General features: G+C 55.0%; 2 protein-coding genes across 3 annotated transcripts in view; both read left to right on the forward strand.

Annotated features, from left to right (window-relative positions):
• Positions 1–12,344, forward strand: part of GDPD5 (glycerophosphodiester phosphodiesterase domain containing 5) — a gene marked incomplete at its 5' end in the record, with an annotated part of 43,765 nt that extends 31,421 nt beyond the window's left edge. The window contains 9 exons of one of the 2 annotated variants that reach the window (XM_079709267.1): positions 937–1,019; positions 2,126–2,276; positions 2,830–3,048; positions 3,901–4,058; positions 4,299–4,446; positions 5,650–5,732; positions 6,316–6,330; positions 8,534–8,646; positions 11,425–12,344. In XM_079709267.1, the coding sequence (XP_079565393.1) occupies positions 937–1,019; positions 2,126–2,276; positions 2,830–3,048; positions 3,901–4,058; positions 4,299–4,446; positions 5,650–5,732; positions 6,316–6,330; positions 8,534–8,646; positions 11,425–11,573 (1,119 nt within the window). In that variant the 3' untranslated portion in view covers positions 11,574–12,344. The remainder of the gene's footprint in view (positions 1–936; positions 1,020–2,125; positions 2,277–2,829; positions 3,049–3,900; positions 4,059–4,298; positions 4,447–5,649; positions 5,733–6,315; positions 6,331–8,533; positions 8,647–11,424) is intronic. The other variant, XM_079709266.1, reaches the window with a different exon arrangement.
• A 4,261-nt stretch (positions 12,345–16,605) lies between these two features.
• KLHL35 (kelch like family member 35) lies at positions 16,606–24,357 on the forward strand (the record flags this gene model as incomplete). Its single annotated transcript, XM_079708679.1, has 7 exons — positions 16,606–16,658; positions 18,111–18,989; positions 20,065–20,249; positions 20,724–20,842; positions 21,477–21,665; positions 23,050–23,238; positions 24,169–24,357. 7 exons carry the CDS (start codon positions 16,606–16,608, stop codon positions 24,355–24,357), a joined length of 1,803 nt encoding a protein of 600 aa, XP_079564805.1.
• Positions 24,358–25,160: the final 803 nt, after the last annotated feature.

Here is a 25,160-nt window from a genome sequence, read left to right on the forward strand (position 1 = left end):
TGCTGGGGAACGGCATGGCCGGAGGAAGAGAAGATGGGAATGAGCATGTCTTGGTGAGAATCGGATGAGCCATGGGAGCCCTTTCCACCCATCCCTCACTGCCAGAAGCCTTCCCTGTCTTGCATCCCGCACTGCACATGGTCCTAGCCCAATGCTTGGTATGGTGCTGACCCCTAGTGGCAGCAAAGGGTATGACAGGATCATCAGACCAAACAACTAGGGAGACTCGGAACCCCAACTCCCCCAACTGGAAGGACACTCAGAGAACAGTGTACATATACCGCCAAAGACCAGATGGGGAAACTGAGGCCCACAGGATAAAGAGATGCACCAAAAGTCACAAACCTAGTTAATGGCAGAGTCAGGACTAGAACTAGGATTTTCTGATGTGTATGCTATAGGGTAACAGTTGTCATTTATTAAGCACCTACTGTGTATCAGGCAACGTGCTAGGGGCTTTTAATCCTTATAACAGTCTAGGAGATGGTCTTGTCATGTCTGTATAGATGAAGAAACCAGTCACCCCACTGAAACTCTGCCATGCTGTCTACCCTGTCCTCTCCCTTGGGGATCTCCACCTGGACTCAAGGTATAACCAGGAAGAAACTTGGCATTCAGCCCAGCCCAAGACTGCATAGAGGCAGAAGACTGTAAAAAAGCCCTCCACCCCCGACATTTATATACATCAACACTAACCATCCCTGCTTCCCTCTCCCCACCACCAAAAAAATCTATGAGGTAGGCATGATTTAACAGATGAGGAAACTGAGCTTCAGAGAAGCTGCATGGATGCCCAGGGCTCCACAGCTACTGCTTAGAGGAGTGGGATTAGAACCAGGTCTACCCCAGCCTCCCAACGTGGAAGATTTTCTGTGGGTTGGGGAGCGGTGCTTGAGCTAAAGCTTGGCTCTCCCTCACCACCACCTTCCTCCCCAGCTGGCCCCAGAGCACACGCTGATGTCCTTCAGGAAGGCCCTAGAGCAGAAGCTGTATGGACTCCAGGCTGACGTCACCATCAGGTAAGCGTGGGGCTTGGGAGGACAGCACCTCTTCTCCTCCTCGATGCAGCCACACCCGGGTTTCTGCTGGAGACACGTCTGGTCCCAGAGTCTTAGAGATGGGAGAGCGGAGGCTTGGATTATCCACTGCAGGGCAGGCCCCATGTTTATGCAAATAGATTTTGTGCCATACTCCAGGATATAAAATAGAGAAAAAAACAGACACGTGATTCAAGCAGGGTGGAGGTAGGGACTTGGAGTCCTGCCACAGATCCACTTAATGGAAAGACTAGATCTATACGGCTCAGCAAGATGGAGCACAAACACTCTGATGAGTGAAATCAGCAAGGTGCAGAGTGATACGTTCACGGTGATGTCAATTATACTTTTAAAGACCACATAAAAGTGATCTATACAATTTCTACACGTAGATATATAAGTATGTGTTTGTATAAAGGGCAAGAAGTGTCCATACTGATCTGATAACATCATGTCTGAGAAGGGGAGGGGGGCAGGGTACTGAACAGGGGTACCACAGTGTGAGGATACCATTCCCATTGTAGACACTATAGAATTGTGTATTTATCAAAACTTTCTAGCAGATGGTAGAAAAATGCCTTGAGGAGGGGGAGCACAGGTGCCTTTTACTGTTTCACGCTAAGGCAACTTATGGGGCTACTGGCAGCCCCAGCAGTGGGGTAGACTGGGATGATAGCGGGGTGGAACTTGTCAAAGGGGCCTGCATTTGCACTCTTCTCATTATGGCATCACATGGACTGGGTTCTAAGCCAGGTTCCACCACTTACTGGCTGGTAGGCCTTGAGTTTGATACTTCTGTCTCCAGCCTCAGTTTCCCCATTATCAAATGAGATAGCCTCTACCTCCCAGGGTTGCTGAGAGAATATGCTCAGGCCTCCCTCCTCAGCAGTGCCCACCCCCATCTGACCCTCAGAGAGAGCCGAGGGATTCGCCTACCGCCCATTGACTTCCCTATGCAGACGGGGAACCTGAGGTCCAAAGAGGGTCAGAGCGGGCCTGGGTCCCTAGGTGGGCTGGCGTAAGTGGGTGGGGAGGAGCGGGCGAGGGACCTGGGTGGGCAGTGACTCCGCGGCCCCACCCTCCCACAGCCTGGACGGCGTGCCCTTCCTCATGCACGACGCCACCCTGCGCCGCACCACCAACGTGGAGGAGGAATTCCCGGAGCTCGCCCGCAGGCCCGCCTCCATGTTCAACTGGACCCTGCTGCAGAGGCTCAATGCTGGCCAGTGGTTCCTGAAGGTCTGGCAGCACCTGTCCCAGTCCTAGGCATGGAAAGCATGGTCAGGGACTCCATGGAGAGGGCCAGGGGCAGCCCTCAGCTCAGGTGACCTTCACACGCCGAGCTTCCTTGACTCACAGCCAGGCTGGTTGGCGGCCTCCTCGGGCTCCTGCCACTGCAGCCCAGATATCATGGTTGTCACTACTTGTTCTGGTTCTGCCTCCCCTACCAGAAAAAGTTGGTTTTGAATATAATAGTTAATAGCTAAAATTGTTAACACTGTAAAACTCTAGAGGAAGTTGGTTCTCTGGTCTGAAGTGCTACTGAGAGAAAAACGGACTGGGGTCTAGGATATGTTCCAAGCAAATCATTCTTTTGGCAAGCAGACTGGGATAGAGAGGTTATGGTTGGGTTCTCCTAGAGGTCCCACAGGGCCCCAGCCTTCAATGTGCCTGACTTGCACACACCAGCCGACACTGGCAGCTCAGTCGTCTCCAAGTTCCATAGCCAGGAAGGCATGTGGAGGCCCCATAGGACTGGTGAGACAACCATGTGTGTCCCTGTCTCTGCCAGACGGACCCCTTCTGGACGGCCAGTTCCCTGTCACCGTCTGACCACAAGGAGGCCCAAAACCAGTCCATCTGCAGCCTAATGGAACTCTTGGAGCTGGCCAAGGGCAATGCCACGCTGCTGCTGAACCTGCGTGACCCGCCGCGGGAGCACCCCTACCGCGGCAGCTTCCTCAACGTCACGTTGGAGGCTCTGCTGCACTCGGGCTTCCCCCAGCACCAGGTGAGGCCCTGCAGCCCAGCCCCACCCAGCTCTGTACCCAAGGAGCTGAGCTCCGCCCAGCCCTGCCCCACCCGCAGGGAGACCAGGCCTGCCTGGAGTCCCGCTCAAGCAGTAAACTCACCGTGTCCCCTCTCCAGACCTCAGGGTTCCACATTTGTAAAATGAGGGTAGCATGACGCACGCCTCCCTGACAGGGTCATCATGGGGCCAAGAGGGAAATAAGAAAGTCGTTTAAAATGTACAAAGGAGGGCTTCCCTGGTGGCGCAGTGGTTGAGAGTCCGCCTGCCGATACAGGGGACACGGGTTCGTGCCCCGGTCCGGGAAGATCCCACATGCCGCGGAGCGGCTAGGCCCATGAGCCATGGCTGCTGAGCCTGCACGTCTGGAGCCTGTACTCCGTAATGGGAGAGGCCACAACAGTGAGAGGCCCGCGTACCGCGAAAAATAAATAAATAAATAAAATGTAAAAAGGGCAGGAGCAGGGCCAGAGTCTTCGGAACATGGTACTTCCATGAAGTGTTACCTACATGATACCTGGGGATCAGAAAAATACGATACCAACTATGACAGCACACTAGACGCTGGTGGCCACGTGCACAGTAGTTGACATTTGGGGCGTTATCGGTCTTGTCCTGACTAGGGTCTGGAGGGGGAACTTCTGAGGTGTTGCCAAAGCAATTCCCAGCCATGGCTGGGACCAGGTCATCCCCCGGAGGTGATTACTACCTGAAAGCTTTCCCTGGGTGCCAGGTCCCGCCTCTTTTAACCCCTTCAGGTGGTCCACGAGGGATAGACACCCTAACCCCATTGTACAGAAGGGAAATCAGAGGCTGCTCCTCTCCTGCCTGCAGGTCCTGTGGCTGCCTAACAGGCAGAGGCCCTTCGTGCAGAAGGTGGCTCCTGGCTTCCAGCAGACATCGGGCTCCAAGGAGGCAGCTGCCAGCCTGCGGAGAGGCCACATCCAGCGGCTGAACCTGCGCTACACTCAGGTGTCCCGCCAGGAGCTCAGGTGCCCACCCCATCCTGCCCAGGCTCACCCAGAGGACTGGACACAGAGGCTCAGGGTTCAAAGAGGAGAGGTTGAGAACATCAGGCAGACCTGGGTTTGTATGTGAGCTTGGCCCTCTGAGAGCGGAGTTTCCTTCCTCCAGGGACAGTTTTGAGGACGGCGTGAGGTTGTGAAGGGCCATGCTTTACAGGCTTCCCACACTGGCCAAAGGGCCGACCAGCCTCTGTCCCTGCCCCACAGGGACTATGCATCCTGGAACCTGAGCGTGAATCTCTACACAGTCAATGCCCCGTGGCTCTTCTCCCTGCTGTGGTGCGCGGGGGTCCCGTCTGTCACCTCTGACAACTCCCACACCTTATCCCAGGTGCCCTCCCCCCTCTGGATCATGGTGAGTTGGGGATTGTTGGGGGTCCAGAGAGCTGCCTATGGCTTCCAGGGCTGGGGGGCAGGCTCCACACCCAGGCTCTGTCTGGTGAGGTCTCGGGGTGGGGGGAGCACCTGAGGGGACAGGCTTGAGGCATGAAGAAGATTCTCCTGACCTCTGGGGCCTGCACCAAGGTCTGGGGGGTAGGAGGAACCTTGGCCTTAGCCACATGGGGAAAAACACCAAAGGCTCTAGACAAACAACTACTTGGGTTTTGGGGGGGTTTGGAGATTATTATATTTTGTTTTAAAGGAAGGGAAGTCATTGGGAAAAAGAGGGCAACGGGGCAAAAATAGGGAACATTAAAATCTCAGAGATTACAGCCAATAAAACCAGTTTTCAGTTGGTTGACCGACTGAGCACCTGAAGACAGGCCTGCGTTCCAGTCCCAGCTCTGCCAACCAGGGGGCTTGGGGAGCCCTTGACCTCCCTCCTGTGCTCCCACTGCCACTTCCCTGAGGTCATGAAAGGCAGACGGAGGGTCTCATTATGGCTAAGATGATGCCATGTCAGTGAATCAGATCTAGGTTTGGGGTGGTTATCTCCATCCACCCACCCATTGTCCTTTAAAACCACTGAAGGCTCAGCTCGGAATGAGATGAAATAACTGACTGTGGCAGCAGTAGCTATGAGCACACTCTGATTTTCAGGCCACAGGAACTGACCAACAGCAAAAAGTGCCTCTGCCCCTCCTCCACAGTTTACCTGAGATCAAGGGGGTGTGAGGCCTGGCTGCTCTGCAGGCTTTGCCCTGCTGGGCCCCTCTCTATGGCCCCCTGGAGGGGAAGCTCCCACGCTCCACACCCTACAATGACATGTACTCTTACATGCACATGGATGCCACATACCTCTTCACGTACCCACCTGTGCACCTGCTTGTCACGTCACACCCTCTCATTCATGTATCTGTCTTTCATATTTTGGTTCTTGCATTAAGCCCCTTTAAGCACATAAATCCTCTAGGTTTAAAACACACACACACACACACACACACACACACACACACACTCCTACAAAATATAATCTCAAGCCCCCAAGCCCCCTCCAGGTCCTCCTCTGCCCCTCCCCGATGGTGACGTGCGATCCTCCTGCCCATGGGCCCTTGGTCTGGAGCCCTGGTCTGGACCAGCCGTGACTGGAAGCTGGTGGTGGGCCATCTGTCCACAGCCCCCGGACGAGTACTGTCTCATGTGGGTCACCGCCGACCTGATCTCCTTCATCCTGATCGTTGGCATCTTCGTGCTCCAGAAGTGAGTAGGCCCTGGCCACCTTCCGCGGCCCTCCCTGCCCGAGATGGGCCAGCTCCCGCGCCCAGCCAGGTGAACGCCCTCCTGAGCCCTTGGCCGGGAGGTGTCCTGACCAGACCACCCTGTTCAGGGGAGAAGGAGGCTGCCCTATGGCCCCCAGCCCGTCCCCCTCAGCCAGAGCCCAGTGGCTTCTGGAATGAGCACCCAACCGGGAGCCCAGAGCCAAGCTGGGCCAGGATTTGCTGTGTAGACTCTTTGGTGAGTTTTAGCTCCAGGGGGGCTCCTCTCTAGGCTTGTCTCCCTGCCTGTCACCCAGGGCACAGGTTTCCACAGCACTCGTGCCGGGCTCAGACCTCCCCACCCACCCTTCAGGACGACAGCTTGTGGGGGGGTGGTTGCAGTGGGAGTGGGTTGGTCCTGGGGAGGTTTTAGGGCCAGGCGGGGCCCCAACCCAGCCGTGAAGCAGCAGGCTGCGGTTTTACTCTTGACTGACGTTCTCTCTCTGTCCCATACTGCTCTGATCCGGCGCATGTCCCTCCTCTCTCTCCCCCCTCCCCACTCTCTGCTGCACTCTGGCATCTCACAGCTATCACTTGATCAGGTAATTCTGGTGTGGTCCTCCTCCTGTTCCTCTTTCTCCCTCCTCCTCGCCGCCCCCTCTCCACTTCCCTCTGAAAGGCTGCCTCCTGAGGAGCCCTAGGCCCAGGTCACCCTCCCAGACACCTCCCCTGCCTGAAGCCTCCTTCTCATCCTTGCTCCCGTCCTCTCCCCTGCAGTCCTCCCTTCTCTCTCCCCACCTTGCCGTGTGTGTCCCTCTGCTCTCTCTCCCTCCCGCCGACAGGGAACCAGCATTTCCTTGCAGGTTGCTGACCTGGCCTCTCTCAGCACCAGAGCATCTCCCTCTGGGGAGGGGCTCTGCCTGGGCCACCCCCCACAGCCTGGCACTTTGGGCAAGGCCTTCCCCAGTGCCCCGCGCACAGCCTACCAAGTTCTGTTTCTGCCTGCCACCTGTGGCCCTCCCACTCCGTTCGCCTTTCCCCTCACTCACTCTGTTTATCTTTCTCTCCACCTCTCTTCTCTCTTTCACTTTCTGTCTCTGACTCCCACCCCACTGCTCTTCCCCCATAAGCACAGCCTCCCGCACTTTCCCCTGGGAAATACCCCCAGTGGTTGAGCTTCCTGTCCCAGATGTACCTCGCTGCAGAGACACGGGCCTGACACTTTCCTCCTGGGTTTAACGTTAATTTCCAAGATGAGACCTTGGTCTTGGGGGTGCAGGTTCCCTTTGGTCAGGTGCCTTGGGCCCTCCTAGGTCAGTCACCTTCACTGACCAGCTTCTAGGAGGAGGAACTCTGTGCTCACTGACTGTGGCACTGAGCCCAGCAAAGGGCCATTTGCCTCGTCCCTCCACCATCCTCTCAGTCGGCAGATGTCCACATGTGCTGGCTGGTGCTGTGCTGGGCCTTCTTCCCCAGGGTGCTCCACCGACACGCTGGGCCACTCAAGATACAGCCAGGGCGGCATCATCGTCTTCCTGGGGGCTCAGGCAAGGCCTGATGGAAGAGAGGACCCTGGGGGAGAAGTTCATTTCCCTGTGGTCCTCATTTTTCCACTCATTCACTCAACAATACTTATAGCACCCACCACACAGCAGGCATTGGGGTTGGTGCCAGGCACGCAGCGATAAATAAGAGACCCTATTGCTGTTCTCAAGGATGCGTAGGGCGGCCAGCCCAGCCAGAGGTTGCCTTCCCCTCTGCCTCCTGCTTTCCCCTTGTCTGCTCTGTTCATCTACCTGTCTGCCTGTCCATCTGTCTGTCCATTTCTGCTGTGCTGATCCCATCTGGAAACAACTGATTTCCCATGGAGTCTGGGCTCCCTCCACCCATTCCAGCAGGGCGTTGGGCCCTGGGGGGTTGGGTTTTTGTTTCCAAGCTGATCACCACTTCCCTGAGTGGGGTTGGGGGTCCGGTGAGTCCTTCTCTCTAGGATGCAGGAAGAATCTAAGTTCAGAGGCCAGGGATTTGGGGCTAGTTCAGAGGAACTGTAACAGCAAAAACTGTGCCCTGGGCCGGACGAAGGAACCCAAGTCCTCCCTGCTCTGCCTGGTCCCTGCACGCCCTATGCAGCCCCACCTCTCAGCCCATTCAGTTTTGCTCCCACCTTGCCCCAGCCATTAAAGGGGTAACGCTCCGGCCTGTCCCTCTCCACTAGGGAATATGCACCCCACTCTTCCAGGGCTGTTGGAACAGAGCAGCAGCAGGCCCCACCCCAAGTCACTCCAGCACCCTTGCCTTGTGACCCCATGAAGACAAGCTCCCCGCTGTCTCCCTTCCCCTCCCCGCTTTCCTTCACTTCCTCTCTGGGGTTCCTCACTGGCTTCACTCAGCCTGGTCCTGATGGTGGAGCTGTAGGCGACGTCAGCTGGGACCCCCCCGAGATTGGTTTGTACCCCAGGGTGGGTCATCAGTCATGCCTAAGCCCCCACCCCCAAATTTGTCCAGGTGTATAACTGGGGGCACCTGACACATAACTAACCAACCCCTAGCCATCCTCCTGGACAAGGGGAGCGGATCTAGGGGTCTGGAGGTAAGCGGGCTGGAGAGCCCTGGCTGACGGTCAGCAGACTCTGATTCAGGCCCCAGCTCTGCCCTACTCTGGGCCTCAGTTTCCCCATCTGTACAGTCGGACAAGAGTCCTGCTGGTCTCTCAGGCCAAATCCAGAGAGTCTGTGGAAGTGGGCAGGATCCCTTCTCCAAGGAAAGGTGGGGAAGGACCTGATGCCCACGGGGCCATCTCTGCAGGTGGCGCCTGGGTGGTATACGGAGCTACAACCCCGAGCAGATCATGCTGAGTGCCGCGGTGCACCGGACCAGCCGGGACGTCAGCATCATGAAGGAGAAGCTCATCTTTTCAGGTGTGCAGCTCCGCAGACAGGTTGAGTCAGGCTCTGGGCTCTGTCCTCTGCACCCCACACATGCACACGGGTGTGTGTGCACACATTTCACACACAGCACATACAGCTAGGGACACGGTACAGATATAAATATACCCACCTAGCTTCACGCTCACACTGGTACAGGGGCACATGTACACACACACACACACAAATGCACACCTGTCCACATGCAGCCATCAACTCCAGGTCCTGTGGCTCAGTGTCAGCCACATGGGTAGTGGGCAAGGGTGACATGCAGGGGTGGGGGGAGGGCTGGAGGCCCATCCTGCCATGCTGGTTCGTACACAGACCCCACAAACGTTGATTTCACCCCTGCTTGCTGCCTGTTGACATTCCCAGATTGACGGAGGAGGCAGCTGTATAAACAAATACATGGAAAATTAGGTGTCACTGAGCTCTAATAGATGGGGGTACTGAGCCAGAGTGGGGTACAAGGAGGAGAGAGGGGTTCAGAGTTCCCTGGGGCGGTGAGGAAGGTTTTGGGGCCCACTCTGTGAGGAGGTGATGCAGTTGAAATGGGAAGGAAGGGTAGGAGGGTGATGGGTTTGAGGTGAGGGCTGGGCGAGCAGAGGGAAGGAAGGGCATTCAAGGCAGGAAGAGCATGTGTTCAGAGGTAGTGAGGGAGCACTCCTTGCCGGGCACCAAGAACTAAACATCATGCCACGTGGCTTGAAGGGAGGGCCTCTGGCTGACTCACCCCAAGATGGCACTGGGGAGGCACTTCAGCCTCAAGTGTGTGGTCAGGAGCTTGGGCTTTGTTCTGAAAGAAGAGGAGGGTCACAGACAGATTTGTCTTTGTTTCAGTGGGGCTGTAACAAAGTACCACAAACTGGGTGGCTTAAAAACAGAAATGTATTGTCTCACAGTTCTGAAAACTAAGAGTCCATCATCGAGGTGTCAGCAGGGCTGTGAGGGAAAGATCTGGTCCTGGCCTCTCCTATTGCCTTGTAGACGCACCTCTGTGTCCGAAGTTCCCCTCTTTCCAAGGACACCAGTCATTCTGGATTAGGGCCCACTCTAATGACCTCATATTAACTAATTACATCTGCAGTGACCTTATTTCCAAAGAGGGTCACATTCTGAAGTGCTAGGGTTTAGGACATCAATATACGAATTTGGAGGGAACACAATTCAATCTCTCTTTTTTTTTTTCTTTTTTTGTCGGCGCCACAACGCTTGTGGGATCGTAGTTCCCTGACCAGGGATCGAACCCGTGCCCCCCTGCAGTGGAAGTGCAGAGTCCTAACCACTGAACTGCCAGGGAATTCCCCATAATTCAGTCTCTCTCTAACGAGTGTGGAGGGTGGGTTAGACGGGGAAGCCGGAGGCAAGGAAACCAATAATTCAGATGGGAATTGTGGGCGTGGAAACAGGAGAGGAGAGATTTGAGAGATATTTAGAAGCCGGATGGACCTGGATTCAAATCCCAGCTTATCCCCCGAGCTGTGTGAACAAGAGCATATTACCTAACCTCCCTCACCATCAGACTCCTCCTCTGTAAAATGGGCTAGCTCCCCCTCACAGAGTACTTGTGAGGGTTAGTGCCACGCCTGGCCCAGACGGGTGCTTGGTAAATGCTGCCCGAGTGAACCAGAGCCCAGTGGGGGGTGCTTGTGTGTTTAGTGGGGCTGGCTCCAGCGACTGTGTGAACATCCACTCATTTATTCACTCTTTTATTTATCCCTTCCTTCAACAGACACATGCCAGGCCCTGTTTTAGGTGCTGAGGATACACAGATTCTTGTCTTTGGGGTACTTAATTCTTCCTACCCTCGCTCAAAAACCCTCCTCCTGGGAGCCTTCCCTGAGCACCAAAGCGGGGTTGGAGGGCCTCCCCCGGCCTCCCACTGCCTCTGGCAACACTGGGGAGCTCCTGGAAGGAGGAGCCCGACCAGGGCACCTGGAGTCCCCAGGCTCCTGCACTGTGCCTGGCCCAGGGAAGTCAGGAGGCCAGCACTTCGGCCTGTCAGGTTCTGCACCTCCCCGACCCGTGCCCTCTCTGTAGTGCCAAAGGCCTAGCACCTATTCACCTAGCACCTTCTCATCACTGGCCCTGAAGAGTCGCCACAGGCCTCACCACCTGCCCACTCCTGGTTGAGAGGTCTTCTCCAGGGACCCTCAGCCCCACCAAGGTGCTCTGAGTCCCCTTTGGGTGTGCTTAGCTCCCCTCAGCAGACCTTTTCTAAGCCTCTGCTGTGTGTCCAGGACTGTACCAGCCACTGGGGACACTGATGCCCAGACCTCATCCCTGTCCTTGAAGTACTGCAGCCGATGGGGACCATAGATGGTGAAAATACAGGTGGGACAGGGGGGAACAGGGTGGTCATGAGGAGGCCCCATCCCAGCCTGGGAGCAAAAACAGAAATGAGAAGAATTTAGCCAGATTTTAAGAAAAGGAAGTGTTATCGGGAGGTCATGCCCAGGAGACAGGCCAATATGTGCAAAGCACTGAGGAGAGTAAACACATGCGTGCCAAGCTTAAGAGGGTGCAGATAGTTTTCTGTGGCTGGAAGGTGGAGTTCCAGGGAGAGGAGACTAAAGTGCGACCAGAGTGTTTGCAGAGACTGAGAAGGGCCTTGAATGCCAAGCTCGATAGCATACCTGAAACCCGAGGTTTCATTCCTCCTAGTGGCTGACCAGGAGTGGCTCCAGGCCACCCCTTCCCACCGCGTCTGCCAGCCATCTGTCCACTCCTCTCCTTCCTGCACTCACATTCTGCCTCCCTCTGGCCCAACAGAGATCAGCGATGGCATGGAGGTCTCCGATGAGCTCTCTGTATGTTCAGACAACAGTTATGACACGTATGCCAACAGCACCACCTGCCCTATGGGCCCCCAAGGGAGCGGCAGCCGCGCCACGACCCTCACAGACCGGAGTGGGCGTTAGCTGAAGACCCGTCTGTCCAGCCTGTACCTCATGTGGAGACAGGCGAAGCCCACAGAGCTGGCAGAAGCGTGCTCTGGGAGCTGGCTCCACAGTCTCCTTGTTGGCTCCAGCCCCTTGTCAGCCATGGCCTCTGTTGGAGGGGGCTCCCCTCGCCAGCCTCTCAGATGCCCCTGCGGGCCTGGGGCTCCTTTTTCTGGGAAGTTTGGGGCTCGGGGCCTGGTCCACTCCCTGAGGCCCTCCCTTGCATCCTGACCTGGAAGCTTTGAAGGGTCACTGGGCTATGCCATGCCCCCTGCGGCAGTGGAGGATGTGGAGCCTGCGTGCGCCCACGTGTGTCTGTCCTCCTGTCTGTGCTGTGAGGAAACCACCTTCTCTGTGTTTCTCCTGCCTCAAGGGCCTGCACTAGGCCTCTGCCGTTCCATCAGTCTCAAAGCACAAGGAACCTTGGCCCAGGAGCAACGCCTGCTACAGTGGTGGAGACATTCCTCCCCTGCCAACCTCCTGCTGCCGCTGGCCCTGCCCCAGGAGAGGGTCCAAGCCATATTCCCTAGGAGCAGCTGGAGGTGGCAAGAGCAGGCTCGGGGCTGCTGGATCCACACCCAGGAGATCCAGAGACTGACATGACCTCAGGTTCCCACATCAGTGGCCAAGGGCAGGGGCCACCTGTGAAAAGTGTTCAGGCATGGTCAGGGGTGGGTATATGGCCAAGGAGGCCTTCAGCGGAGGGAGCCTGAGGGGCCTTGGCCAAGATGATTAAAGCTGCCATCTTGACACGTGTCATCTCTGAATTGTCAGTGGGAGGGTGGGGACAGAGCTTGCTGGGTTTGGGATTCGGGTCCCATGACTGAGGAAGAACCATTCTCAGAGATGAATGGGAGAGTGGCAGGGTGGTGGAGCCCCTCCCCTGCATCACATGGCACTGGGGCTTCCTTAACAGCACTGGGCTTGGGGGCAAGTGTCCCCATATTGTGGTGGAGGAGACAGTCTTGGAGAGGTAAAGTGACCATCCGGAGCCACACAGCTTAGAAGTGGCAGAGCCAGCATCCCACTCAGGCTCTGTGTGCCTTCCGTAACCAGCTGGGAATGGTAAGGCAGATGGGGAGGGTTCCCTGGTCCGACGTAGGACTGGGCAGTGGGACGAGCAGGTCCCTTCGTGGCCACATGGAGGCTTTCTAAGATCCCTGCTATGGAGGGACAGGCCCTCAGCCAGGAGATGCCTCTCCCCCATGGCGGAGGTTCAGCTTTGAAGACGCCCATTCCCATTCCTGGCACAGTGGGGCACCTGGGCTGAAAGCCAAAATACAGCCCCTGGGACCACAGATGCCCCTGTCTTTCAGTCCTTGGACCTCTGCCCTCTGCCCTCCATGAGAAGGGGTCTGTAAATCCCATCTTTGTCATAAAAGCCTGCATGGTCTTGGGTGTGTCCTAAGGGAAAGAAGGGGGCTGAACCCCAGTTTCATCCTACATTAAATAAACATGGTGCTTCCTGGGAGCCAAGGGATGTGTCTCTTCTCCAAACGGGCCTTCTGGATAGAATTCTTGGGGTCTGGAGCCTTCAGGGAGGAAAGGAAAAGAAGCCCCTCCTAATGCTGGAACCCAGACTGGGCCCCCCACATTAACCTCTAGGACTGCCCCTCTGGGAACCATCGGGGGACTCACCCTCCTTTCCCCCTTTCAAACATTTGCCAAGTGCTCCCTTCCTGGGGCAGAGGTCAGTTCCCGGCTCTGCCTGGGCATGAGGAAATGTATGTGAAACCTGGACTGTCTGGGCCAGCAGTGGGGCACACTGCCCTACCCAAATGCCCCAGTAACCTCTCCAGTGTCTGCAAGGCCTGCCCAAGAAAACAGAACCAATCTTTCATGTTAGCCCCTCCCTGTCCAGTCAGTGCCCCTGGGTCCACTGGCTAGCATGTCCCAGGCTCCTGGCTGGCCACACTTGGGCAACTTGAGTCATCCTAGGGTCTTTCAGAAGCAGGGAGAAGGGGCTGGGAGTTCTGAGTGGAACAGCCTGTCGGCATCCCACTCTCACTAGGGCCCTACACTGTACCCCTCCACTCCCCAGTGCAGAGGCAGTCCAGCGGTCTCCCCTCATCCCAAACAATGGAAGGAGGATGGAGGCCATCCCCCAGCTAGGCCGATAGCTGAGCCTTTCACCCTCAGCTGAGCCCACAGCCTGTGGTCAAGCCTGGTTCCTGTCCCTTGACCTGAGGGGTTACTGAGAAGGCCACCTTCCCAATGCCCTCCTCGTGACCTCTCCCTGTCTACTGAGGACAGCCTGACTGCCCTTAACAGGGAAACCGGAGACAGGGCCTCTCCCTTACTGCCATCTCCACAGAGCCACTCCTTGCTTCCTCCCTTGGACCTTAGGGGGTGAGACCTCTCCAGGCTGAGCCCACCCTCCCACCTTCGCCAGGGCCCTCCCTGAACCCTCAGCCCCTCTGTTCCAGGTATTTAGGTGCCCAAATCTCTCACATCCTTTAACATACAGCAATATATACAATCCCTTTTTAGGGGGAAGCAGGGTACACCATTCCCTGGAACACAGTCCCCAGAGCAGACCCTCTCCCCCAGGCCTCAGGACACATGCTTGGCGGTCATCACAGTGAGCCCTCCCATCACTTCTTCCACAAACTCGGCCTGCCTAAGCCTTGCCGGGGGCGGGGACGGGGCGGTTCCTGCAGGATCCCAGCCTCACCGAGTCCACCTGGCAGATGGCTTTCAGTTACAAACCCCTCTTGAGTTCACAGCACCTCAGTAACACAGGCAGAGCAGGAACCATGACTAGACTATTGCTCCTGCCAAGATGAAGAGCTGGGGCTAAGGGGTGCTTAGTGATCTGCCTGGAGCGGCACAGAGAATCCCAGCAGTGCTAGTACCACCTCCCAGGTGCCCTGTGCCCATCCGGGCTCTCATCAAGGCACCCTCCTCCCAAACTGCTGCCCTCTTCCGTGAAAGCAAATTTCCTCACCTGCCCCACAGACACCAGGCCCTATGGCCCTTCATAGAGGCAGCAAGTGAACAGACACCAGCCTATGGAGCTGCCTCCCTCTGGCTCCAGGCCAGCCCAGAGCTGCCTCGTTCTCTCCCCACGCCCACCAGGCTGGCCCAGCACCACCACGCCCACTTCACTGTGCCCCCTCCACGGTGGGTACACTGTCGAGGGAAAAACACCTCAGCCATACCATACCACAGACCCAGGACCACACGCTGTCCACACACACAGGCCACACGACACAGCCCCACAGTGTGCGCAGACAGACCCCTGTCAGACACAGAAATGATTATAGAGAAATGCTGACACAAAGACAGGGACACACAATGCATATAAGCAGATACACCAAGTCGCACAATGACATGTCTGCTGTCAAGCAGGAACACAGACAGAGCACAGAGTCAGAGGCAGGAGGGATACCTAGACCTCTAAGCTGTGCAGTTACATTCTTAGGCACACCTACAGCTACTGAATCACACCCACCCCAATGCCACAGTCACCACGTCCCCATGCACTCCCACACTCACGTATAGGTACCCTGGAACACCTGCATATGCACACACACACCCTCACATCCATGTATCACTCAGGGGCACAATCAGCACCAGGTCACCCCCAATCCAGCCACACGGATCCCAGAGTTGCACACACAGTCAATCCCACGCCTACTCCCGGGTCCTCCCTTCTCCCCCTCCCAGGGCTGATCCAAGAGTAGAACAAAGGCCCTGTGTCCCCTCCTCCCCTTCCCCCTTAACTCTCCTCCCCCCCCCCCACCAGCGTCCATCCCCTTTGTCCTCCTGCAGTTGAGCCTGAGAGGGAGTCCAGGCAGAGCGGCAGGGACATTGCGCCCAGGCTGCCAGGCGTGCAGGGCGGCAGGACAAACAGGAGTGGTCAGTGCAGGAGCAGCAGCTGCAGAGAGCCTGGGAGAGGTCATGGCCAGGTAAGTTCCAGGTGCATCTGGGGACTTAGGATGCAGGACTCCCCTGGCTGTGTCATGTCTACAAGTCTGAGTGTGTGTTTGTGGGTGTGGGTGTGACTGTGAAAAAGAAACAGGGTGGCATGTCAACTTCTAGGGGCTGGGTACCTCAGTTTGTGTCAACACCCATGGCTTGAGGGGCCTAGACTCTTAGCTGGGATAAGAGAAAACTAGATCAAGCCCTGCCTGGAAATTCCTACCTTTCATGTTCCAATGGGTGGTCCTTCGGCCCCCAGACTGGAAATCCCTAGGGTGGAAACTGGGTCTGATGTCCCAGTGTGTCCACAGTGCCCAGTGCAGTAGACAGCAGGAGAATGAGTGAAAAAGTACTGGCGCACTTCCCAGGAGGGGACTCCCTCCCTCTCCCCTGGCAGCCCCTTGTGCCGGGACATCTCTGCAGAGAGAAGTCCCACCTGACGCTAATGAGACCTGCCCTCTTGGATCTCAGCTCAGAGTGGGCTGCCTTCTCAGCCAGTGGAAAATAGAATGAAGGCAGCATGCTCCCATGACCCCTATCACCTCCTTCCAGTGGTCCTGCGCTGCTCCTTGGGATACACCCCAACCTTGGCAAGTGTGGCTGAGCTGCTAGGCATGCAGAGTCTACAGCCAGGTGGGTTCAGGGCCCAGCCCCTCTACTTGGGCAAAGTAGTTAACTTCCTGGGACCCTGCCCATCAGGAAGCTCATTTCCTTTGATGCTAAGACAGGGGATCCACCACACTGGATGGCCCAGGCATAAACAGTGAAAGCCAGACTGACTACTGGACAAGATCTGACCTCCAGGGCAAAGCAGTCTGAGGAGAGGCAGAGCAGCTGGGATCAGGAGAATGGAGGGAGAAGCAAGGAGCAGAGAGCAGAGGTCTGCTCCCCTAGAGTAAGTTGCTACATAAAAGTGTGTGCTCCGTGTCCCTGGAATTATGCAAGCAGAAGCTGTATGTTCATAATGGCCAAATCATAACCAATCCGTTACAGCCCTTCAGGCTATAGAATGCTTTCACAAACACCCCTCCTTTGATCCTCACAGCAACCTCTGAAGGGCAGGTTCCATCTATGTGATTGTTTCCTCATGACAAACTTAAAAAAGAAGAGGGGAAGAAGTCTAAAAAACTCTTCAGGTTTGTGAGGATCAAATGAAATTATGTACATAAAAGCAACTAACACATGTGGTGTGCTCCCCTCCTCTTGGGTAAAAAACATGTAAGGAAACATTTGTTGAGTTTGTACTGTATACCTAGCACTTTTCATACATTCCATTTAACAGTCACCAAGTCACAACAACCATGTGAGAGAGGCATTATGACCGCATTTTAGATGAGGAACCTGAAGGGGAGTAACTTGAGCAGGTCACACAGCGAGTCAGGGGCAGAGGCAGGATTAGCACCGGTATCAGTCCTTAGAGCCAGCTCTTTCCACTCCCCCACAGGGCTTCCCTGAGAACAGAAAACTTAGGAAAAAGGTCAACTTCCCTCTCAGCCTGGGCTCTAACTTCATGTCCTCTTTCCCTCTGGGCCTCTGCACAGGCTGTTCTCTCAGCTGGAGACTTCCTCCCTCCACTCCCTTCCCTTCACCTGGCTAATTCTACTTATCATTCTCAGTCTCCACTCAGGGATGCCTTCCCTGGCTCCCTTCCAACTGGGTTCAGTGCCCCTTCTGAGATCCCCTAATGCTCTGTACTTCCCCATGGGACCCTGCCACACTGCGAGCTCCAGGAAGGCAGGGACTATGTCTTGTTCACTGACTGGCACAGAAAAAGCTCTCAATAAATACTAACTTAATGTATTCACTCGACCTTGAACAGGCACTAACTGAGCACCTACTATGGGCCAGATCCTGTACTCTTGGGGAGGGGCAGATATTAAATAGAATAATCAGGGTGTGGTCAATAGGGAGCACCTGCCGGAGATCCCAAGGAGAGTGGACAGGGTGAGGAGATGGGGGTAGAATTATACCCCCCACACATACTGGATCTCTGTGGGGTCGACTGAATTCCTTGACCAAAGGCTACAGCTCCTGTCAGAGGGCCCTCCTTATACAGATATTTTGCGCAGGTTCCAATAACCTCCCAGCCCTCCACCTTTAGACCCTGGGGAGGTAAAGTCTCCCTGCTGTTGGTAGCCATGTGGCACTGCTCCATCCCTTGTGGGAGTCCCAAAACACTGTCTATGCTTTTGTAAGTCCTTCCTTTATTAGAATCTCCTTAAGTTACCCCATCTGAGAGCATGCCATCTGTCTCCTGCCAATACTGATAGGAAAAAGCTTAGCACGTCTGAAGAACAGAAAGAGCAGTATGGCTGACTGGGTAAGTGGAGGAGGAGGTGGTACAGCTAAGACAGGGTCTAGACCTTCAGGTAGGCAGGGACTAGCTCATTGAGGCCATTAGGAATCTCGACGGGTGGATGGAAGGAAGAGTGGTTGCGTGAATGAAAGCACACTAGTTAAGATAATGCGCGCCTGCCTGAGTAAACCAGTGAACCAACGTAAGGAATGGTGGGTGAGAGGCCTCCTGCCCTCTAACCGGGCCCCAGCCAGGTGGATTTGCCGACGATACGGTCTGTGTTCTCTGTCCGGCAGGACGCTGGAAGGCCCGGTGCAGGAGGAGCCGGAGCTGGATTGGGGCTCCGAGGCGCCGTGCGCGGGGTCCTGCCACGCACAGCGCATCCTGCAGACCCTGAATGCGTATCGGCGGAGCGGCACCCTCACCGACGTGGTGCTGCGTGCCGGTGGCCGCGACTTCCCATGCCACCGCGCCGCGCTTAGCGCGGGCAGCACCTACTTCCGCAGCCTGTTCGCGGCTGGGCACCCAGAGCGTGGCCTGGCCATGGTGCCCGTGGTACCCGAGGCGCCGGGCCCGGCCGGGACAGCGGTGGCGACAGCGCTGGCCGTGGTGCTCGACTACGTGTATGGAGCGGGCGTGCGGCTGCGCGCGGAGGACGAGGCCGCTGCGGTGCTGGCGCTGGCCGAGCGGCTGGGCGTGGCAGGCCTGCGCGAGGCCTGCGCGCGCTTCCTCGAGGGTCGCCTGCGCGCCGCTAACAGCCTGGCGCTGCGTCGTGTGGCCGCTGCCTTCTCCCTCGCCTCTCTGGCCGAGCGTTGCGGCCGCGTGCTGCGCCAGGCCTTCGCCGAGGTGGCGCGCCACGCTGACTTCTTGGAGCTGACGCCCGACGAGGTGGCAGCGCTTCTGGCCGACCCAGCGCTGGGCGTGGCGCACGAGGAGGCCGTGTTCGAAGCGGCCATGCGCTGGGTGCGTCACGACCCGCCAGCCCGCCGCGGACAGCTGCGGCGCTTGCTGGAACACGTGCGCCTGCCCTTGCTGGCGCCCGCCTATTTCCTGGAGAAGGTAGAGGCTGACGAGTTGTTGCAGGCCTGTGGCGAGTGCCGCCCGCTGCTGCTAGAGGCCCGTGCCTGCTTCATCCTGGGCCGCGAGACCGGCACACTGCGGGCTCGGCCGCGGAGGTACGCCCCGTCCCCTCCCTCCCAGCCGCCCCTTGCCTCCTGCCCTGCGTTATTTCCTGCGTTATTCCCCTGTTCAACCGCTCGCTCAATCCGCCATCATCCTTTAATCCTATCACTTGATCATGCCTCTTGAATGAGATTCAGTCATACATACAACAGACATTTCATAGGCTTGGTGCTGGGTCCTTAAAGAGTACACAGTCCAAGGGGGGAAATGCAGGGATCTCACATCTCATGCACATTCTGCCCCAGTGTGGACTCAGGAGTGATTTGGAAACACCCTTTACCCTCAGGGAGCACAGTCTAGTAAGGGGTATAAATAGGCAGGGCTTGGGGGGAAAAAAGAAAGGCTTATTCCCACCCCTGGAACACCAGACCAGAAGACTTCGGGTGGAGTAGTCAAGATGGCCTGTCACCCTCACAGGAGTAAGGGAGAGACCCTGTCTTATTCATCACTGTATCTCCAACAGTAAGCTCAGGGCCTGGTACAAGATGTTCAATATTTGTGAAAGGAATTAGGTAGGAATTGGCTAAAGGGTTTGGAAATTCTGGTGGGGCCAGAAGTCTGAGGGGTCAGTGGGAGGGGAGAATGCTTTGCTGAAAGGGTGTGTAGCCTGGTTCAATGGATTTAGTGATTAGGGGATGAGTTTAGGAGATGGTTATAGGAGGAGGGACACAGCAAAATTAGTCCACGATGGAGGTCAGAAAAGGGTGAAGAGAACGAGTTAGTGGCATACCAACTTGGGCCTGAATTCCACCTCTGTCTCCTACAGCTACATGACTTTTGCAAGCCAAAGTCAGGATTAAACAAGGTGATTTTTCTAGGTAAGGGTAAGGACTCTGTAAAGATTCTTTTCCTGTAACTTAGAGGTCAGTAGAATGGGGTAAGGAGTAGTGCCCCTCTTCCCCTCAATAGCCAGAGGGGAGGCTGAAAGTGGCAGAGTCCAGCATGCGGAGGGTGGGGAGCAGAAGCGCACGGAAGGGCAGCAGGACCATACAGTGCAGTCCATGAGCGGGTGAAGAGGGCTGAAACACGTGTGCGGGTTAACCGGCATTGGCCTTGTCCCCACGCCAGATTCATGGACCTAGCTGAAGTGATTGTGGTCATCGGCGGTTGCGATCGCAAGGGGCTCCTGAAGCTGCCGTTCGCCGACGCCTACCATCCCGACAGCCGGCGCTGGACCCCACTGCCCAGCGTGCCCGGCTTCGCGCGCTCAGAGTTCGCGACCTGCACTCTCCGCAATGACATCTACGTCTCTGGTGAGAGCGGAGCCATAGCCGGAGTCCCACAGGATTGGCTCATCACTTCCCGTGCGCCGCCCTCTGTTCTTCCCTCCAAGCAGGCTATAGGAGCACATCGGTCCTGATAACCTAGTTACTGGCTGAGGTGGTACTGCAGAGCCAATCACTGGTGTGACTCCACCCTTGCAATGCTGACTTCAACTCAGATTAGTATTGATCACTTCTCTTTAAGTAGCCTAGCATGTGCTGTGCATTATGCTAAGCAGCTTACATTAGTTATTTAATTCCCATTACAACCCAATTTTATAGGGAAATTAAGAATTTCCCCTGTTGTCTTGACAGTGGCAAAGATCGGTTTGATACCAATGGACGGTGCCCTCCCTGAGATTCGAGCCCTAGAGACTCAGAGAATAAAACACAGTCCCTGCTCCCCTGGAGTGCCCTGGGGATAGCAAGAGGGCCTGGGAACAACAGCTGCTTCTCTCTCCCTAGGAGGCCACATCAACAGCCGTGATGTGTGGATGTTTAGCTCCCATCTGCACACCTGGATCAAGGTGGCCTCGCTGCACAAGGGCAGGTGGAGGCACAAGATGGCGGTCGTGCAGGGGCAGGTAGGGACACCCGGCAGCTGCTGCCTTGGGCTCAAGGTAGAGATCTATGGACTGACTGGGGGAAGGCCCTTTACAATCCGCTCTCTGTAAGAAGGGATCTGAGGCCCCCAAAAGAAAAAGGACTTGCCCAAAGTTGCATAATGATGCTAATGCTAATAATGATAGTAATTACTGTAATAGTACAGCCTAGTAGTCAGGTGGTCAGGGGTGTGCGCTCTGGGGCCAAAGAGCCTCGGTTTGAATCTTGACTCTGCCACTTAAGACCAAAAAGAAAAAGAAAAATCTGCCAATTATCTTTGCAAGCTACATACCTAATTCAGAAATGCAAATAAAAGTGCTTCTTAGGATCACTTAAGGTGGTAAACCTTTAAGATATTAGTAGGTATTTTTATGAAGCATCAACTTGGTGCCAGTTATTTTACAGATCTAATCTGTATTCAGCACCCATCCTACAAACCAGTACCATCCCGTTAGTACAGGAAAATCTGCTAAGGGAGGTTCAGTAATGGGGAGTCAGGACGCGGAGCCAGGAGCTGGGATACGCCCCTGGTGGGATAGTTTCTACACACACAGCCCCAGGCTGTGGGGCTGAGACGCAGGCAGCCCTGACTCTTGGCGACCCCCTCATCCACAGCTGTTCGTGGTGGGCGGTTTTGACGGCCTGCGGCGCCTGTGCAGCGTGGAGCGCTATGACCCCTTCTCCAACACCTGGGCTGCTGCGGCCCCGCTCCCAGAGGCAGTGAGCTCAGCTGCCATGGCACCCTGCGCCGGCCGGCTCTACGTGATGGGGGGCGCCGGGCGGGACGGCGTCAGCACCAACAAGGTGGGCTGGGAGTGGGCGGTGGAGGCCTGCTGTGTGCCTGGCGCAGAGCTGGGTCTTTCATGTCCTCGTCCAGGCACTGAGGAGTCATCCCCATGCTTCAGGCAAGGAAATGAATTCAGAGAGATGACCCAAAGGTCACACAGTAGGTCTGGACCCAAATGTTTGGGCTGGTGCCATATGGGTTTCAGAGATTTTAAAAATTAAGTGAGGGCAAGGGTGGGACTAGTTAAAATGCTTTTCCTCCATTCCAAAATACACTTGGGACACTTCCCTGGCAGTCCAGTGGTTAAGACTCTGCACTTCCACTGCAGGGGGCATGGGTTCGATCCCTGGTCAGGGAACTGAGATCCCACATGCCACGTGGTGTGGCCAAAAAAAAAAAGCAAAAACATAGAAAACAGAGAAATAGAAAAAAAATCATCCATAATCTCACCACCTAAGGATAACTACCATTAATATTTGGTGCAATGCCTTCTAGGCTTCCTCTGAGTTGACTTTTGCTTTTATTTTAGTTTTAGTAAAATTTTGTATTGTTTTTTCTTGTTCTAAGTATAAGCACTTTCTACATGCTTAGAAACTCTTCACAGACATCATTTCAATGTCTGTGTAACAGTCAATGGAGTGGATGAATCACAGTCTACCAAATTTTCTATTGTACATTTAGGCTTTCTGTGAATAAAAACTGATCTTTATTGTGGCAGCTCCCTCCCCATCCTGATGGCCACACAGGCATGTGATCCTGAGATCTGACTCTTTCCCAAACTAGGATCTCTCACCCTCCTTATTCCCGCTCCACTCCCAGCACACCTTCCTGGGCTGGCTGGGGGAATGCCCTTTAGCACCTTCTTGTGCAGCACTGACATGAATAGGCCATTCTGGGGGTTTCCAAGGAAACAACTGAGGAAATAGGGAGTAAGGTGAGCAGGCAACTAAAGGTATGAACCCTCAGAAATTGTAGAAGGCGTCATAAACACCTGTGGGCTTAGGAGGCCTGTGGACAGCTATAGAAATGCGAGACATCCCAGCTGGAATCTGGTCATGACCTCAGCACACCAGGGAGGAAGAGGGTTGACAGTATATGCAGCCAGGAATGCATCTCCATGGGGGACCTGCTCTGAGAACCCATGAAGACGGTTATCTCCACCTCCTGAGATACAGACCTCTTCCTGGACCTTGAAAGATGAGGCAGCTTTTGACAACGGGAGTCCAGGGGTAGGAGCTGGAATGTGGAACCAGACTGAGCACACGTGAGGGGACACGCATGCTCAGGCCTGGTGAACATAGGCATATGTGTTGAATGAGTCCCCCCGACCAAGAGATAGGAGGTGTGGGCAGCAGGGCAGTTGAGGGGCAAGGCTTCACCTCTGCCACTCCTTCCTCTCAGGTGCAGTGCTTTGACCCCAAGGAGGACCGGTGGAGCCTGCGGTCACCAGCGCCCTTCTCGCAGCGGTGTCTCGAGGCTGTCTCCCTGGAAGACACCATCTATGTGGTTGGGGGCCTCATGAGCAAAATCTTCACCTACAACCCTGGCATGGATGTCTGGGGGGAGGCAGCTGTCCTCCCCAGCCCTGTGGTAAGTGGAGGGTCCTGGGCACAGCCCTGGCACTGGTTCCATTTAGGAGAGTAAAAACCCACTTCTAAGGATCTGGTTCTCAGAGGTAGTGAGTCCTGTGTCTGCATCCATGCTAGGCAGTTTTACTAGGGGGTAGTTCTCTAGCTTTGTCCCACAGTGATAATCAGCCTTGGGCTTCAAAGATAAGGAGACTGGCCTTAGAGAGGTTGAGGCCACCAGTAAAGCCATGTAAGACAGAACCTAGAACCCCAGTCCCAAGTGCTATAGCTTTGGCTAGGGGGCTTGGTCTCAATGACCCTGCAGTCTCTCCTGATCTGTAGGCCACCAGGTGGTAGCTTACTATTGGAGGAGGGGGGAGCATGGAGAGGGGACTTGGTAAGTTTCCCTTGCCTCAGTGATATCAGAGAAGGGAGGTCTAGGCCCTGGACGTTCCACCCCTGCATTTCTTGCCTCCCCGCACTGTTCTGTTCCCTCTCCAGAGACTATATAGGGGTATGGATGGATTGGTGATCCCTGCCAGTTCTGACCTCCGGTGATTCTAAGAGCCTGAGATTTCTGGCTTCTCTGAGTCTGGTGGTAACTATTATTGGAGTGCTTACTATATTTCAGGCACTATGTAAAATGCTTTACATGCTTAACCTCATTAACTGTTAAGAGAGCCTTATGAAGAAGGTACTATTATTCTTCTTACTTGGCAGATGAGGAAACTGAGGCCCAGAGAGGTGAAATGACTTGTCTAAGGCCATTCATTTAGTTAAGGGTCAAGCCAGAGCCTGAAGTCAGGTCCACCCAATTCTTACCTCTCTACCTTCCAGACTGCCTACTCATATTCTGTGGGTCAAGGTTTTGTTGTCTGGCCTGGCCAGCTAGGGACAGAGGGAGCTCCAGGCTGGACCCTATAGCTAATTGTCTTTCTGTCTGTCCACCCAGGAGAGCTGTGGCGTGACTGTGTGTGATGGGAAAGTCCACATCCTTGGCGGGCGGGATGATCATGGGGAAAGCACCGACAGAATCTTCACCTTTGACCCCAGCAGTGGGCAGGTGGAGGCCCAGCCATCCCTGCAGCGCTGCACCAGCTCCCATGGCTGCGTCACCATCGTCCAGAGCCTGGGCAGGTGACTCATACTTGAACCAGGAGGTGGGGAGGGGAGGGAGAACTCAGGGTCACCACTGCTCCCCTCATGGCACCTCGGTGTAAACAGCCTCTTAGCTTACTGCCCCTTTTCTGGTAGAAATAAAACCTCCTTCAAAGGTTGGGTCTGTGTTCCAGCTCAAGCCTCCTTTGCCTGGAGAAGTAATGCCCAATATCTGCTCCCTGCTTTGACTCTTTACAAAGCACCTTCATATGTTACCTCGTTTACCTTCATAATAGCAGCGTGGACATTTTTTTTAAATTATGAAATATTTCATGCATAAAAAATATATTTTGTACAGTTTAAGAATTATAATAAAATAAATATCTGTGTTCCCACGACCTAGCTTAAGAAATAGATCACTAGCTTAAGAAATGCCTTTGTAGGCCCCTCTATTTCCAAACCCATCCCTGCGCACATTCCTCCCAGGAATTGTCACTATTCTTAAATTTCAGATTATCGGCACTTAAAAAAAAAACTTTTAGTGAGCTAGTTACTAATATCTGTATTTTACAGAGAAGCAACTGATTTTAAAAGATAAGGAGACTCACCCAAGACCACATACTTAGTAAGAGGCAGAATCTATGACTCACAGATTCCATGAAGCTTTAGAATCTATGAGACACTTCTGGCCAGGATGGTTCTCCCTTTCTAAACCACCCTCTCCAATTCAAACACCTATAGCAATGATAGATAAAATTAAAAGCCAGACAACTGAGGCATAGGCTTATAAGTAAGCAAACATGTCTGAGGACCAGAAACAGAATTGTAAAACATAAGGCAGAAGTT

The sequence above is a fragment of the Hyperoodon ampullatus genome (genome assembly GCF_949752795.1).
Source record: "Hyperoodon ampullatus genome assembly, chromosome: 7".
Classification (NCBI taxonomy): domain Eukaryota; kingdom Metazoa; phylum Chordata; class Mammalia; order Artiodactyla; family Ziphiidae; genus Hyperoodon; species Hyperoodon ampullatus.